Below are 16,667 nucleotides of genomic sequence, written 5' to 3' on the forward strand. Positions count from 1 at the left end.
TATCGTGGTAAAAACTTACAGCACAGCGGTTAAGTGTGTACGTCGCGGAGGCGGAAAGTCCTGGCCCTGACCCCACCTCCTCCCTGGACCAGCTCTTTGACCTCCCCGCACCTTGGTTGCCCTGCCTGTGGTGCCTTTCACAGGATTGTTGAAGTAAACGAGCTAGATGCCTCTCAAGCGCTTGCAGCAGCACCTGATGTAAGTAGGTGTCACGCACGTGCTAATAATACAGTTATTGTTAAAGTCACAGAGTCAGTGTCAGTGGCTGTGACTTGACGTGCTTCATATTTAAATCCGTTAACCAGCCCTGCCATTGTTCCTTGCTTATACGTTAATGTGTGTGGTGGACCCGACTAACGTGGGCCACCACCGTCACCATCATCTACTCTTTAACTATGGCCTGCAGGAGGTGTTCTAAAAGCCTGAAGGAATGTACTAGAGGTACATTTCAAGACCTTGGGGAAAAGATTTCTTGTTCCGTGACCGTCTCGGATAACTGGTTAACTCTTGGGAAGAAATAGTTAAATTCGCCACATCCTACCATAAGCCAAAACAAGATCTAGATAGAATTAAAGCAATAGCAGGCTAAAAGAAAATATCCTTGCATATTTTTTAAATGCTAGGGTGAGGAAGGCTTTTCTAAGCATGATCCTAAAGCCATAAAACATAAAAGAAAATATTGAGAGGCTTGACAATGCATAAAAATGCATATTTTATCTTCTGATAAAATTAAAAATTCTGTCTTGCAAAAGAATGCCATTAGCAAAAGCCTGTGTTAGAATGGCTTTTTACCTAGGATGCTCGTCTATGAATTTATTGATAAAGTTGGGAGAAGGTCCTGAGATCTCTCTTCTCCAGTGGCCATCCTAGCAGGCGTATTGATTTACTAATTAGGCTGTGATTTCACCTCATTGGCAGTGAAAGTGGCATCTGCCTATCCTGCTGGGTAATCCAGCCTGGTAACCAAGGGGGGGTGGTTATCCAGCCTTCACTACAAGGGAGTTCCCTGTGGTTAGATAAACTGATCTGTTGCTTGGTAACTACAGGATTACCCCGGTGGGTGCTCAGGACGCCCGTTTGAGAGGGGTTTGGGTGTTGGAGGGCAGGGAGGGCGAGAACGTTGGCAAGTTTCTGGGACAACTGCAGCTTGGCAGGAGAAGCCCACCGTGGGCTTGGGTGTAGAACGTTTCATCTTCCCATCTGTACTTTGCCTTTTCGGCACTGGGCCTCGGAACAGAGGAAAACCAGGCAGCGAGCTGGCCAAGGGAAAGGTGGGTCCCGTTGGGGTGGCAGCTGACAGCAGGGGAAACCCCTGCAGGGTTGACCCCAAGGTTCTTCCTCCCGAGGAAGAGGTCTGGGTCTGGAAGGCAGGAACGCCTGTTTGCTGTCTGGACCACCACTCAGAGTGTGAGTTTGGGTCCCAAGTTGGAAGTCCATTGACTAGAATAAAATCATGAAGTAGCTAGGAGATTTTGAGATCATAACCTCAAGGCAAGCAGGACCGTGTCCAAGCCCCGCTTTCTAACAGCATCCTCTGCCTCGGTCGGTGTAGACTCAAAGCCCCTTGATAAATATTCCTGATCAGTGGCATGACACACGCACCGGAGGTTACCTTCCACAGCCCCGGGGCTGGCTGAGTTTGCCTGGGGAGGGACAGACCTCAACGTGACTCAGAAGCAGACGAGAGTGGTGTGGGTGTGTGCACACACGCTGGTGTGTCGCATGCCTCGGTGTGGTCCTCGGGGCTGGGTCTGGAGGCCCAGCGGTCTGAGCCCAGGCGCGCTGCCCAGCGCCTTCGGCTGGAAGTGGGACGCATCCCCAGTCTGCTTGCGCTGCCGGCAGTTCGCGTATCCGTCCCCCAAATAAGATTCTGGTTATTTATCTTGCGTTGGCAGTGGCAGGAGCCGTCGTTGAAGTGGTGGGGCTTAGGCTGGGGCGGATATTTTGACTGAAATTTTGCATATTTTGAAACTCAGGTTGTTACATTTAAAATTATACACGATGTGAGTACCTGCCTTCAAACGAGGGGAGAGAAAGCGTTCCTTCCCGTCAGAGCCTGTTCACTCTGGCTGTCGTGTCACCTGGCTAAAAATAAACTGCAAGCACAGGAACTGACAGCCTTCCGTTTGGAACGAGTTTAGCGCGTTCCGCTGCAGGCCTCTCTCCCCGCTTCCCAGCCACGTGTGAGACCCCACATGTGGACGGACCTCCCCGGACACCAGGGCACACGGTCCACAAGGGCAGGGTCTGGGGGGTTAGAACCGCTGCTGTGCACAGAAGGGTGACGCGGTCGCCAGAGCCCCAGCCCCACCGTCAGGCCCCAGGGTCAGTCCTGGCTCCTGTGTGGCCTGGGGCGGGGGACAGGGAGGCAGAGGTTCGCTTGGCATCTCTGGGCTTCAGCTGCTCCGTTTGTAACTGTGATTGTCTGCAACCCACATGCCAGCCACCAACCAGCACTCCGTATGTCTTACTCTCTTTAATTTTTACGCAGCCTATGAACTTCGTTCCAAGTATCATCCCCATTTTTCAGATGAAGAAGCCTGCGTCACCCATTCACCACGTCATTCAGCTAATGAGCGACAGAGCCGGGTTCCAGCCCCGGCACCTCCTTCACCCTTCAGCTCTCCCCTCACTCCTCCCTCTGTCATCTGGCCTCTGCCCGGATCGTCCCGCTGAAACGTTCACGTGAGACCACGAAGGCCTCCTCCACGTCAGATCGTGGTCTCATTTGTCACCCTCGACCCCGCTGGACCTTCCTTTCCTGCCCAGTTGTTCCATCCGGGACTGGCTGCCTGGTGGGAAGAGCTCAGGCTCTGAGTCCATCGGCCCTGTGTTTGCATCTGGGCTTCTGCTCCTAGGAGCTGGGTGGTCTTGGGGAGGTTACTTACCCTCCTCCAGTCTTGGTTTCCTTGTCTGTAAAATGAGGCGGTAGCCATACCTGCCTCTCGGAGTGCAGCTCAGATGTGGTCGCGTAGAGCCCGGAGAGTCCTTCCCTGCGCGTTTCTCATCCTTTCACCAAGTCCCGTCCCTGCCCTTGCACGTACTCGTGTTACCACAGATGCCCAGCCCTTGAATACGGGGTCCTGTTATCCCCTTGCCTCAAACCTTTCTCCCAACACAGGTTGACTTTGCGTGTCTCCCCGTTTGTCATGGTAGAAACTGTTGTATGACTGACACGGATTTAGCCCCACCATTGCTTGCACCCTGCCTTCTGCAGCGTGAGTGTAAAGAGATATGGTTGCTTTAACCTAGTTACGGTGGTGTCCCTTTCTTAATCAGTTTACTAGCACGGTATTAGTCCTGTTGTTAATTCCTGGGCTTTAAAGGAGTTCTGTTATGTTTATTTTTAGTCTGATTTATCTTCTGATTTTTACAACAAAGGGAAATGTTGTAAATATAAGTAGCAGAGGGTAACATCTGCCTTTTGTAAGAACCCAAGACACTGCCGTGTCAGTGTTGAAGGAATTGCAGGCAGAGCAAGATGGATTCTCTGGTAACGACTCTGTTGTTTTGGTTAAGATCCTGTCTTAAGAAACATTATTTTACTCTTCAATTTTCATAATCATTTTTTCTGTGTACGACTAAACTTCTACAAATTTCCCCCTCTGCTTTTCTAATCAAATAAGTGATGAGGCTGCTGTCTTTTGAAAACAGTTAGCAGGATTCACCATCTGACATTGATTTTCAGTCTTGGGCATTTTGGCTGCGCGTTGGGGCAGGTGAGGACCTCCCTCCCATTCCTGGGGCCGCTGCGGTCCATTCCCGGTGCGGACACTGACCGGTCTGCCCAAGCACACCTGGGTTTGGGGTTTTTGGGGTCAGACATAATTTACAAGAGTCTCTTCGGTGGGTGAAGTGGTGTCTGTGGCGGACACCCCAGCCCTCACTGTTTGGCCGCCAAGCCAGGTCCCCAGGAGGAGGCCAGTTGCTTTGAACTGCACGGGGAGGTGGGAGCCAAGGGGGGCGTTCCCAGGAGCTGCTAGCGGGCGCTGACTGCTGAGTGTTGCCGAGTTTCAAGGCGAGTTTTTCCCCTTCTTTTGGCAAAGCGCTGTATCATACGCCTCATTTGCCATCAGAGTGTGAGTGTGTTTTCGCTCTTTTTTTCCCCATGAAAACAACACAGAGCAAAGCCTCACTTTTAAAAATGCCATGATATTTTGCCGCCGTTATGAGAATCTGTCAGCGCCGTATCTAATCTTCTGGTGCATAGAATATCAAAACAAGCGCCATTGAAGGGATTGTACTTCTGTTAATACAAAAATGTCAGTTCTGCAGTCTTGGAACCAGCTGCCATCAGCCTCTTTCCAAATGGAAAAGAAAAAAAGTAATAAAAGTTTCCTTTCCCCCTCTGCTTGTTACTGTTCTTCAGGCCTGACCTTCATAGGAAGACCCGGAGTAAACAGCGCCTTGCTGAAATCTTGCGTTCGGAATACTCCAGCGGGCTGGAGACCAGCGTCACCAAGATCAGAAAGCAAAACAAACGTGCAGGGCCCGGCAGCCAGCCTCGCCGCGCCCTCCGAAACCAGCGCCCAGCCTTGGCCGTGGGAACAAACTAAAGCCGAAAGCCTTGCGGAGGGACAGCGAGACTTCCCAGAAAGTAGTTTTAAGCTCTGTCCCCACGGGACTGGGCCTCGGTGGATCCTGGAGGGGGGTCCTGTTCTCCTCGGAGGAGCCTTGTGAGGACGAAGGGTGCCGCCCCCCCTGCAGACCCGGTGACCCGGTGCGGTGCCGAGACACGCCGCAGCCTGAGGAGTCAGGGGGGCGGGGGCCAGCACGGGATGGATCAGCCGCTAACCTGCCTTGTAGGTCTCTCTCGGATTTATTCCATCCGTGCCCGTAGACCACGCGCTGCCACCACGACTTCACGTAAAAGACTGACATCCTTCCCTGCAGCCGGGAAGGGATTTGATCCCGCCTGGCGGTGACATTCTGAAGAAGTTTCACCGTTTACTTCGAGCTGCCCTCTCAATGCATATATTGGCCTGAATTTTGTAAAATGGGATTTTAGAAGCTGGATTGAATCGCTAAAAGGAGAAAAAAACTGTTTATCAGATCATCGTCTTGATGTACAGATGCTTTATTAAAAAGGGCCAAAAGAGCATTTGGCGTGGGTCCCGAACGCCTCCAGGGGTCATATTTCCCATGCGCAGGGGCTATAAGCACCACGTCGCATTCGCATGCAATGCTCTCTCCTTCTTGTCCAGGGAAATTGTACTTTCTCAGGACTAATTGATTTACTGTTGCCTTTTTATTATTTGCCTTTGAAGTCAAAGGGCACCGGTGTCCTGAGCTTTTTCTCCCATCCGAATCCCCTCTTGTCTTCCAGAAAGGTCCTGGGGTCTGTATTGTGGCCCAGGCCACAGCTGCCCATCCCCCATTGTGTTTCCTGGGAGGTTTGAAAGAGGACTCCCAGGGCGTATCGATTTCCCAATAAATGTCAGATTTAGACACGGGTAACTCCAGAGGGGTCCGAAGGAGAAGGGGGAAAGCCTTGGCACCTCTCTGTGCACTGGGCAGTGTCCTCTCCACGTTTCCTCCTGTCCTCAGCCCACCCCCGCACCCTGAAGTTACTGGCGTGGGTGTTGAGGCCCCACTTCTGTAGACCCTCCAGATCACATGAACTCAAGGGCCAGGGGAGGACCATGAGAGTTACAAGGTGGGCTGTCTATGGGCATCTTGGGGAGCGGGGTCGGCGTCCCTGTGTCCATCCCTCGGGTGTAGGGTGAACTTCGGCTGGCACCACACCAGAAGGGACTCGTCGTAAGGGTGGCTGTGAGCCTCGTGAGCCCCGGTCCTCTGCGGGAGGGAAATGTGACCTCGCAGACCTGGCTGTCACATGGGAATGAAAAGGAACAGTTGGTGAACTCTGTAGCAATGGTAGTAAATAAGTCAACCCGCAGCACAAGTCATACTGACTTTGGGCAAATCTGCCACCTTTCTCGTATTTCCGTGTGTAACGGTCCACGTGATTCGGGTGAGAAAAGGAGGGCTCAAACTTTATAAACAAAACCCAGCTGTGTGAGAAGCAGGATTAATGCCAGTGATCCAGGATGATCAAAGGGGAACCCTGCTCTTTAATTTTTTTTTCCCCATAGTATTCATTCCATTAAAGGGTGAGTCTGCAGAGTTCTGCACTCCTGGGGCTGGGGGTGGCGGGTGGAGAAGGGCCAGAACTGTGCAGAGCATATAAGTGACTGTAATTCTGAGATGGAAACTCACTCTTACTTTGCTGGCACTTAGGTGAGGGTTTCTTGCCATAGGTGCTGTGTGGGCCTGTTTCTAAGTAGAATCAATGTATTACCCCCAGTTAATAAAGAAACATGGATTTAGCAGATTTAGGGTTAATATTCTCTAAATTTAAATAACCTTAAAATAAATCTCTTTCTTATTATGGCTCTTGACAGATTATACATTTCAGGCATCAATTAGGCAAAGCTTTAGCCTAATTCCACTGTACCTATTCTAATTTTGTGTATTTCCAATCGTGCCTCTTTTTCTAATTTCCCAAACTTCCCTCTTTCTCTGTGTCATAAGCCTGATCCCCATATTTAAAAGTCAGAGAATCTGGACATTTCATGGAATGTTGCAGCCTAAAGCTTTTTTCCCTCATGGGCTTGTAAAATGCTTTATTTTTTTTGAATCCTAGACATCTTCATGTTTGCAACCCTTAGCGGCTGCACATCTTCAGAGGGGGCCCCCCATTCTCACGCACTGAAGGGCAAAGAGCCCTTGGTGAGTGATTAAGGCAGCGCTGATGCAATGCAAACGGCATTTTCCACTCTCAGAAGCAGAGCCAACCAAATCTCAGCAAAGGACATTTTGACAAAGCCCAGTGGATTCCTTTGATTTTTTTCCCCCCTGTGGTGAGGGGAGGAGAGATTTAGGGAAGAAAGGGGAGTAAATGAGAGCCCCTTAAGGCAGGTGGATCCAAACGGCTAGCGCCCTTGGGGTTTAGCACTTGAGCCCCTCAACGTGAAGTCAGCGGAAGCCGTTAAAATCCATCCATCGCTTCCAGGAGACAGAAATTTAAGGCTTCCTTTCCACTGGAGAAGTTGCCCTGCTTGCGAAGGGCGCTCCACTGGTCTCGTTAAATTGCCTGCATGACCAGGACGCCTTATCTCTTAATCTGCTCCACAGAGAAAAAGTTCGTAGCAAAGCCTTTCAGCGTGCTGGCGGCTGGGCACCCCTAAAATCAGCTCGACTTCTCGAAAATGCCCAGAAGCCTTGCAGCAAGGCTGGTTGGGGACTCTCAACTTCTGCACTTTGTTGCCCCTGCCCCCGTGGAGTCTACGTTTATAAGTTGGGGGGAGGTGTCAGTGCAGGAGTAGAGACACCCCCTCTCAGTGCCTCTCCTATTGTCTTGCCTGCTGGGGGTCTCATACAATGCTTCCCCCCCCCCCTTATTTTAAATGAGAGTTCACCCAGCCCCAGGGTTGGGAACCGGGAAACCAATTTAGCCTTCTAAATGGGTGAAAGCCGAAGCCCACCTCACTGCAGAGGCTGTAAAGTTATTATCGCAGATGGGAAGTGCAGGACAATTTAAAATATTGTAATTATAAACTTGTAGGGAAGACTTGTTCTTCATTAATGTAAGATATGAAATCACCTCGGCGGTACAAGGACAATTACATAGTGGGGAATGTGTCTGTGGTTTACACGGCCGCTGTGTAAATGTAAGGGTGGTTGCTCCAGTCTATGTCCCTCACTTACACAAAATGAAAAGCACACCAGTGCAAGTTGTCCTTTGATAGATTTTTAATATGATTTTAAAGAGTTTTGTTTGGTCTCATTCTTATTCAATGAGATTAATTTAAAGCACTTATCCCCTGGGTTTAAGTCAATCCATGTAGGCTTTGGGCAGGGTTTGTTGCATGGGGGGTTTTGTTTGCAGGAGGCTGTGAGAGACTCCTTTCCCACTTCATTAACCCTGAGTTGGGGACGGTCCCCCGTCACCCCCCACCCCAGCCAGAGCTGGGGATTTACCAACCCCCATTCACATGCAAAAGGACTTGAAAGCCAAGGGGCTCCTTGACTTAATTAGCTGCTGTGCATTTTGCAAAATTAGAATAATACCCTCACCATCCCGGGAAAGAAAAGCGGTGGTGTGAGGGTGTTGGGTGGTGGGGAGGAAACAGTAGCAGGGTCCGGCGCGGGGTGGGGGGGGGGGGGACGGTCAGCGTTTAAGCAGAACCCCACCCCTCCTGGCCAGGCAGTCCTCTCTGAGAGCAATCCTGCCGCAAAACTGGGGAGAGCTCGGCGTGCCGGGCCCCAAACTTCCCAGCCCTGGGCGGATCCTGGGAGTCTGAGCTGCAGGTGGTGTGTGGGCGGGGGAGCACCTGAGCCCACCTCCCCAGAGAGGAACTGCCTGTGGAGGTGACCTTGGCCCTCTGAACGTGAACCGGAGGTCTGGAGTCTGGCTCACAACTTAAAGCCCTCTCCTGAGACCCTTGGAGTCGCAGGCTGGGGCCCGGCGTCAGACGCTGGGATCTGGCTTCCCTCTGGGTCGCATCCCCAGCACAGTCCCCGCGTGAAGTGGGGAGCGAGAAGATGCGGGAGTCGGGGGTTACCCGGTGCGGCGTCAGGTTCCCAGCGAAGGCTCGTCGGGTCCTACCCGGTGCGGGGGGCCTAGCGCGAGCGGCCGGGGCGCGGGACGGACGGCGGGGGCGGGGGCGGGGAGTAGCCTCGGAGCCCATCTGTCGCCCCCGCGGCCGGCGGGCCGGTCACCAGCTGCCGGCGCCCTTGTCGTGGCCAGATGAGCCGGCTCAGCGAGGGCACCGCAGCCCGGCCCGCAGCCCAGCCAGCCCGGGCGCTGACCCCCACCCCGGCCCCCGGGAGCGGCTGAGAGTCCAGCGACCAGATGGAGAGGCAGGGGCAGGTGGGGAGCGGCGTGCTCACCTCACCGTAGAGATGGGAAGACTGAGGCCAGGGAGGAGGGGAGACCCCTGCCCACGATCACAGCACCAAGGAAGAGAGGGAGACGAAAATACTTCCTTACTGAGGGTGGAAGGAGCCCGAGTCCCAGAAGGGGACAGTGAATCTCAAGGAGGGATGGGGAAGAAGGGCGGAGCGCGGACCCACCGACGGAGCGCGGACAGGCGCCTGGTCATTTGTAAGAAGTTTATTTCGACATTTAAAAAAGAGAGAGAACCCGAGGGGCCTGGCTGCCCCCCGGACGGAGGCTGGAGATGGGGACTGGGGGTCGGGGTAGGTGGGCAAGTCCCCTGACCCCTTCCTGCCCCGCCTGGGAGGAGGGTGGGCACAGGCCACAAACTCACTGATTCACGGACACAGTCACGGGCTCATGGGTCACGAATAAATAACTTCATATACACTTTGCACACGGTATGTACAGCTCTGCCGTCGGCCCTGGAGCTGGGGGGAGGGGCGGGGGGAGGCTCCACACTGCCCTTCCCCTCCGCGTGTCAGGGCTGCGGGGAGAGGGCTTGGTGTACTGCTGGGGCGTGGAGGGGGAGTGGGAAAGGGCAGCATGGGGGTCGCCCACCTGCCCCGGGGAGGGGCAAGGGGGCGCGGGTGGGGAGTGACGGGGGCGGGGCGTGAGGATGTATGTACCCCCGGCGGTGGAAGTGGCTCCCTGATGGAGTGGCCGGGAGTGAGGACGCCGAGGACGGTTAGGGAGACTCAGTCCGGGGGTCCGGGACTCAGAAGACTTGGCATTTGGCCCTTCTGGGGACACTGGGCTGGACGCCAGGGAGGGCCGGACCCGGGGCCCCTGGGAAGGGGCGTTGAAACCCCGCGCCCTCCCAGAGGCAGGCGGAAGGGGCCAGCGCGGAGCCCCGGAGCGTGGGCCGGGTGCGCCGCGGGCCGGCGGGCGGGCGCTTCACCGAGGCTGCGCGGCCCGCGGGAGGACGCCGGCCAGCGGGGGCAGCGGCGGGGGCGGCTCGCTGGCGCCCTGGAGTCCGTGGATGAGGATGCGGGGCACCAGAGGTCTCTGCAGGGCGGGCGGCGGCGCGCTGGGCCCGCGGTACAGATACAGCGCGGCGCCGGGATCCAGGTTGGAAACTAGACTCTGCGGGTAGAAATAAGGCGACGGGAACATCCGCTGGAGCGCTGAGTAATTGCCTGCCTCCGCCAGCAGCTCCAACCCGACGGCTGTCTGTCGCTTCCATTTAGTCCTAGGGACCGAAGTAAACGCGTAAGGCGGGGTCAGAACTGTGGCGCCCGGAGACCCCTTCCCCTCACGAGTGCTTGCCCCAGAGCGCCTGCAGGGACACCAAAAGGGTCACACTATAATTCGTTAATAAATAACGGGCTGCCAGGCACCGTCTAGCGGGTTACATGCATCGACTCCTTTAATCTTCCACCGGCCTTCCATGGCTATTAACCCCACTTACAGATAAGAAAACTGAGGCGAGGGCCAGTTTTCAAGATGGCCTAGGAAGAGGAGACCCCGGGTTCTAAGCTAGGCTGTCTTACCCCAAAGCCCGGGGTCTGACCTCGCCACACTCTGCTCAGGGGATCGCAGACTGGGCGCTTGGAGCGGGGTGTGGATGCTCCTGGGGAGGCCTGAGGAAGGCGAGATCGCCCTGGACAGGACGGCGGGGGCGCGGGGGTCGGTTCGCTAGCCGTTGGAGGGGACTCAGTTGATCCTCCCAGCGGCACAGCCGGCCCGGCGGAGGCCAGCACAGCCGCGGTACCCCAGTTGGCGGCGCCTCTGCGGAAGCTCGCGGGCCAGAGACGGCGACGGGAGAGGATGTGCGCACGCTCTCTCCGCCGGGCGGCCGCGTCCGCGGCAATCCGCAAGCAGATCCGAGGCTTCGGGCGAGCCCTGCAGTCTGTCTGGTCCCGAAGCCGGGAGGCTACCAGCAGAGGGTCGGCTGGGGTTGGGGGAAGGCAAGAAAGCCGAGGCCACACTGGCTGCCAGGGCTGCGGCCGGACTCCTGGGCGCACCTGGCCGGCGAGGCGGTCCCACTGAGTCGGACTCAGACACACCAGCCCCGTTTCCCTGCCTGAATTATTCAGCATCATCATAATTGTGTAATTACTGTAACGGGCCTTAATTATTGATGCCCGGAGCAGTAATCAGGTATTTATTATTAATGGGGCAGCGTGTTCTGAGGCTTGTTTATGGAAAGCACCGTTCCGGCCTCCGCTAAGCGTGTGTGGGTGACTGTGGTGTATGTGTGTTTGTATTACTGAGTTGCGTCGATGTGAGTGTGTGACTGTGGGTTGAGTGTGTGGCTGTATGTGTGTGTTTTGTACCTGTTTGTGTTTCTCTTCATCCTGTGAATGTGTTGGGGAGGGAGATTAGGAAATAGCAGGTTCAAGACCCGTGCCCAACACCAATTTCCCGGATCCCCAGCCCCCAAGAAGCTAGGGCTGGGCCCCTTCCCTCCTTGCGTTTCATGGCTAGAAAGGCTGAGGAGGCCAGAAGAATCCCCCCGGGAGAGCTCAGAGCCACCCCCTGCCCCCCAGCAGCTGCCCGGGCTGGATGGGGGTGGTAGGACGTGGCTAGGGTGGGAAGGCTTGGACCTCCAGTGGCCCACATGTCTGTCTGTCCACCTGATCGACTCTAGTCCTGTCTCTCTCCCTCACCGTGGACTTCGGGCAAGGCCTCCGCTCTCTGAGTCCTCAGTTTCCCCAGTTTTACAGAACGGGGAAAGCTCAGGGGCCTCCCTCGGCACATCAGATCATGTACTGGTGGGTCCCCTGGAGGGACAGGGAGGAGAGCGGAGGGGGCCCTTTCCACCCTGTCCCGCGCAGCCGGGCCTCACCTGCGGTTCTGGTACCAGGTCTTGACCTGCGTGTCGGTGAGGTTGAGAGAGGCTGCGAGCTCCATGCGGTCCTGCACGCTCAGGTACTTCTGCCGCTCAAAGCTGCGCTCCAGCTGCGCCAGCTGATGGTCGGTGAAGGCCGTGCGTGCCTTGCGTGGCTTTTTCAGGCGCACCGGGGGACTGTCCCTCGAGCTGGAGATCTCCCGGTCGCCTTCCTCCTTCACTGTGGAGACACAGCCGCGCGTCAGGGCCCGGCCTCGCCGCCTTGCCGCCCCAGCCTGCGGCCCGTCACAGTCGGTCGTGTAAATGTGGCTCCCGGTCCCGGTCCCATGGAGCCGCGGCAGAGCAGCTCAGAGCTGGGATCTCCCAGCCCCCAGACCGAGGAAGACTGACACCTCCGGGGAGAAGTAACCCAAAGCCGAGAGAGAACTCAACCCCGCTCCCGCATCGCGCCGGCTCTCCCTGGAGGGATTAACGGGATCCACCAAGTGGACCTGACGGGGGAGGGGAGAGGAGGGGAGGGGTCCCAGGGCTTCCAAACCGGTGGGCTGCGCGGATGCGTGCTCAGGGGTGCGGGACTGTGCCCCGATTCTCTGGCTGCATCCAGGCCAGGAAGGGAGGAAGCTGAGGGCTGGAGTCTGGGGGAGAAAAACCCTCGTGGAGGGACAAAAACCCGTTCACCCTGGAGCGGACCGTGGCCCTGAAGAACAAATAATTACATCCACATCTCGCCTGGCCCCTGCACGGGGGTGAACCTATAGAGATGGTGCCCCCGTTTCTTCAACTACAAACAGCGCACAGCACGGAAGGCGAATCGCCGGGGCACCCAGATCTGGAAGCACGAAGCGCTTGGAAAAATAAGCCACACGTTTGCCCTTCGGCTGCTCACATCGCGGAGGTCTGTGTTTCCTTGTCAATACGCTGCCTACCGTGGCTGTCTTGTGTTTCCCCCACCCCGCGTCGGTCAGGGCACCCCAGCAGGGTCCCTGCTCCTGCGTTGCAAGGATGGGACCGAACAACGTGGTTTCTTTCTTTCCCAACACTTTCCTTTGGGGTTGACGGCACCGCAAATGCACACTTGATCAAACAAGCTCACTGACCTCCCTCCTTCTCCCCCTAAAGCAACGATACGACCAGAGACCACCTCCCCAAAATTGGCAGTGGGGTTTGGGGCTTCCCTTCCTCTTTTCCTCTCTATATTTTTCCTTTATGCTGAGTTTCATTGAGCATGGCGTTTGCAGTGGCAGGGTTCAGCTGAACGTGAGTTGATTTCTCTCTGTAGGAAACAATAATCCGGTTAATTGAGCCACTAGGGAGCAAGACTTTTCAACCGGAAGGGCAGCGGTTGGAGGCCGGGAGGGTGCCGGGCGCCGGGTGCACCCAGGCGGGTGAGCCGGTAGAATGCTCGCTGGGCTTGTGAGAAACTGGGGCCCATGCCTGCCTCCTGCCTCGTCCAGGCCAGTGCGCAGGCCTCTCCCTGCCCTCCTAGGCTCAGGCCACGTTGGGGCACGGCTGCCTCAGGAGCTGGGGATGTGTTGGGATGTTGGAGGCGGGGAAGGTGGGGGGGGACTTGAGTTCTGTCTATTATGCCAGGCAGGCAAAGTTTAAACAAGTTCAAGGAAACAATTTTCCAAACCTCAAACTTGATATTGTGGAAACCTTACTTTTTGACCTGATTGTCTGGACTGACTATTTTGGAAAATCCCCCATTTCTCGGGGCTGAGCTCCCAGGTCGTGGGTGGGGTGAGGGTTGAGTTTGGGCTTTTTCTCTAATCCCTCTCCGGCACAGGCTGGAGCCTTCAGATATGCACTCGCCGCTGTCCAGCCTCAGCCTCCAAAACAGGCTCAGCCCAGATCTCAATGCCTCAGAGTTCGAGGCCCACTGACCCTGCTGGGAGCAAAGCGCCGGTTTCATTTCTCCACGGATATCAGCTCTCGCAGAAAGACTACGCGCGCAGCAGACCGCCTTACTTCAAGAAGCCCAGCTTCTTTGAACGTTATGCCGAGGAAGCTTTGATACCAGAAACTCGGGATGGGACTGACCTTCCCTCCGTGCCCTCTTTGGAGGAAACGACTCTTAGCTTGTTAGATGGGCAGGGGAATCGCTTAGATGCCCAACCCCACGTGTCTGTCTCTCGGCAAGATTTCCTGACGTGGGTCCTGAAAAAGTCGCTTCCACCTTTGAGAAATGCTCCAGACACTGTCTCGGTGGTGGATATTCTGCTCCCTCTTCACCCCGCGGCTTTGGTGGTGCAAAGGCAGCGGCGCCTAGGCGTGGGGGAGACCTTCCTCTGCCCTCAGCGCCAAACCTATTTAAGCCATATGTGGACAGCTGGCCCTCATCACCTCCCTGATCAGATATCATCAGGGACAAGAGAAGAAAATTGATATTCCAATTATCTTAAACGAAACCTCTCCTCAAAATCCCACCTACGGGCAAGAAAATAAAAGGAGACAAGAGCCGAACCCTTTCACAGCACCAGCACCAGACACAAGCATGCAGGGCTTGGTGGGGGGTGGGGGGTGGTCTCGCCTCTTACTCTAGACATAAAACTGGAGTGTTGTGGCTGAGAATTATAAAGAATAAGATACGTCGTTATACACATATATTTACGTTGCCTCCCTTGCTTACCCCTCCTGCCCACCCCGCACCTGTCTTTCTCCGGGGCAAGTTTTCCTTGACTCTCTAAACAGGCCGTGCGGGGAGGAGCAAGGGTCGCTGGGCCACATGCCTCTGGACCTCCATCCTGGGTGCTCTAGCCCAAGCTGCCCGTCTTCTAGGCATGACTGGCCCAGTGAGGCTGGTGGACGTTCCGCCAGTTGTGTGGGGAAGCGGGGGTAGTGCGATGTGGAGTGGGGCCCCAAATGGGTTTCGTTCTGAGGTCAGGGCGTGTCCACAAACGAATTCTCGGTTGGGAAGAGAGTGTTAAATGAGCCTTCCAAAATTTTTCTGAAGACTTAGTGCGAGTATAGACCAGGAGGTGTAGGGCCCCCAAGACAATAAAGAAGTAGCCTTTATAGGGAAGTTTTATCTCACGGAAAGGGTTCTGGGAATTAATTATAAGGCTGAAAGAGCTCTGAACAGCCTCTGTCCGCCCCTCATCTTCTGCTGGATGGGGACACAGGGCTCTCTCCCTTGAAGTCCTGACACTCCTTCCCTTCCTGCCTCCTGACTTCTTCCTAAGGAAGAACTTTGCGCCTCTGGCCTCACCGAAGACCTAAAGTCAAGGCAGTGGGCGGGGGCGAGAAACAAAATTAGGGAGTTCTTTCTCTCCTTCTTCTCTTCCTTTTTTCCTTTCTTCCTTCTTCCTTTCCCCTTTCATCTTAATCCTGATCTCAGCTCCCTGGTTAAGACAGGATGGAAAGGAAACAACAACAATGTAAAGATTCATGGAGGTGAAAACGCAAGTAAAGGGGAAGCAACCCCAGGATAGGCTGGGTGCCGGGCCATCTCTGGGTCCCACAGACAGAACCTGAAGTTGATTGCTCAATGCACTTAAAATCAAATCCGGTGAGAACAGTTGGGTGGGTGCAGAGACCTCCCCTCTCGAAAAGACCTCTGAACCCGCTCGGTGCTGGTAAGCCACCTGGCTGCTGTTTCTACTTTGAAGTGAGCGTTTCTTTTGCATGATTCCCCGGGCCCAGATCACACCGGGGCCAACGGGAGGGATAGCTCAACTCCCCTCCCCCTCTAGAAATTCAAATTAAAGGGTGGAAAATTCTGACTGTTCTCAGGATTCCAGCTGAAATTTCCTGCTAGGTTTTCACCCTCATAAAAGGGGGTTCAAGCAGAACCCTTTGGGTCTTCCGTTGCTTCTGCAAGGTCTTTTCCCAGAGAGCCACTGGCCTGATGGGAACTTGCTTCTGCCCACCAGTGGGTTGGAGAGTCCACCGAAGTTTGGAAAGTTTGCTTTGTGCGTTTTGGGGAACCTCTCCTGGGGCACACAGCGTCCCTCTCCTCACTCTCTCCGCTGGACTCTTTGTTGCTCAAAAGCATAAGCACAGGGCCGACTGAAAGGCTCAGACAAGACCAACTGCTGAGCCTGGGCCCTGGGGGCAGCTCCGAGTGAATATGTGTATGTCCCCACGTGTGTGCACTCCTGTTTCAGTACCAGTGTTCACAAATATAGCATCTCCCCCCCCCGCAAGTTTTCAACTCCCATTTTCTTACCTTTGTATTCAGAGTCCGATGAAGCGTTGCTGCTACTTTTGTCCAGCTTTTCTCTAAAGTCCTCCCCAGCCTTGGCCGCAAGACGGCCCCCAGGCTCAGGAGCGGCTGGCTGCCCGCTGCTAGAGTAGGGTGCACAGGCCGCGAGTGGTTTGCAGTCAGCAAGGATGTCCCTGATCAGAAAGGAGGAGGTCACGGTGCGAGACTGGGCTGGGGCTGAGAGCTGCCCAGGCTGCAGGTGGGAGTCCAAACCTGGGCCCGAAGCCCCGCCAGGCCGTGGGGCACCCGTCTCCAAACAGTCCCTTCCTGGCGAGGCTGGTGAAGAGCAGTCGCTGCTGCTCTCCGAGCGCGGACTCAGCTCCAGGGGCGAGCGGCAGTCCCCGAGCAAGGGGTCCCCCTTGGGAAGGGCGGGGCTGCCCGCTCGGTGGGAGAGAATGGAGTCGATCCCAAAGCCATTGGAGCCTTCCATAGCCAAGCTGCGACCTGTCCTCCCCAAAAGCTCCCCACCCCCCCAACCCCAGCCGCCGCTGCCCCTGCCCCTAGCTGCGGGCTGGCATGGGGAAGGCGGGCAGGGAGCCTGCGGGCACCTTGGATGGAGTTCAGCCTTGGGGGAGCCCGGGAGCTCTGGGCCAACCTCCTCTGCGCATTAGATCCAAAAGGGCTCAGCGCGTCTTCTGCAGCATCGCGCGGAGCCGCCGAGCCGAGGGGGGTGGTGGGAGTGTCAGGGAGAAATGGGAGGGAGGGTGCGCCAAGTTGGGGAGAGCAAA

The 16,667-nt window shown here is 55.7% G+C and overlaps 2 protein-coding genes across 2 annotated transcripts in view; one reads left to right on the forward strand and one right to left on the reverse strand.

Moving 5' to 3' along the window:
- DDX31 (DEAD-box helicase 31) overlaps positions 1-5,119 on the forward strand; it is a 72,431-nt gene extending 67,312 nt beyond the window's left edge. The window contains 2 exon segments of the mRNA XM_060102385.1: positions 4,370-4,533; positions 4,536-5,119. Coding sequence (XP_059958368.1) covers positions 4,370-4,533; positions 4,536-4,840 — 469 coding nt within the window. The 3' untranslated portion in view covers positions 4,841-5,119.
- A 4,719-nt stretch (positions 5,120-9,838) lies between these two features.
- BARHL1 (BarH like homeobox 1) lies at positions 9,839-16,369 on the reverse strand. Its single transcript, XM_060102117.1, has 3 exons — positions 15,904-16,369; positions 11,733-11,955; positions 9,839-10,133 (listed from the first exon to the last, which is right to left on the reverse strand). The coding sequence occupies exons 1-3, from the start codon at positions 16,367-16,369 to the stop codon at positions 9,839-9,841; spliced, it is 984 nt and encodes a 327-aa protein (XP_059958100.1).
- Between the last annotated feature and the right edge of the window lie 298 nt (positions 16,370-16,667).

Source organism: Mesoplodon densirostris, chromosome 6, assembly GCF_025265405.1.
Source record: "Mesoplodon densirostris isolate mMesDen1 chromosome 6, mMesDen1 primary haplotype, whole genome shotgun sequence".
Taxonomy (NCBI): Eukaryota; Metazoa; Chordata; class Mammalia; order Artiodactyla; family Ziphiidae; genus Mesoplodon; species Mesoplodon densirostris.

Bases quoted from the DNA above. Each gene is read 5' to 3' on its own strand.
- BARHL1 (XM_060102117.1), bottom strand. From the start codon at position 16,369: ATGGAAGGCTCCAATGGCTTTGGGATCGACTCCATTCTCTCCCACCGA. The intron at 11,956-15,903 runs GTAAGAAAATGG...GTGTCTCCACAG, and splicing joins ATCGGACTCTGAATACAAAG to TGAAGGAGGAAGGCGACCGG. The intron at 10,134-11,732 runs GTGAGGCCCGGC...TTCGGTCCCTAG, and splicing joins ACCTGGTACCAGAACCGCAG to GACTAAATGGAAGCGACAGA.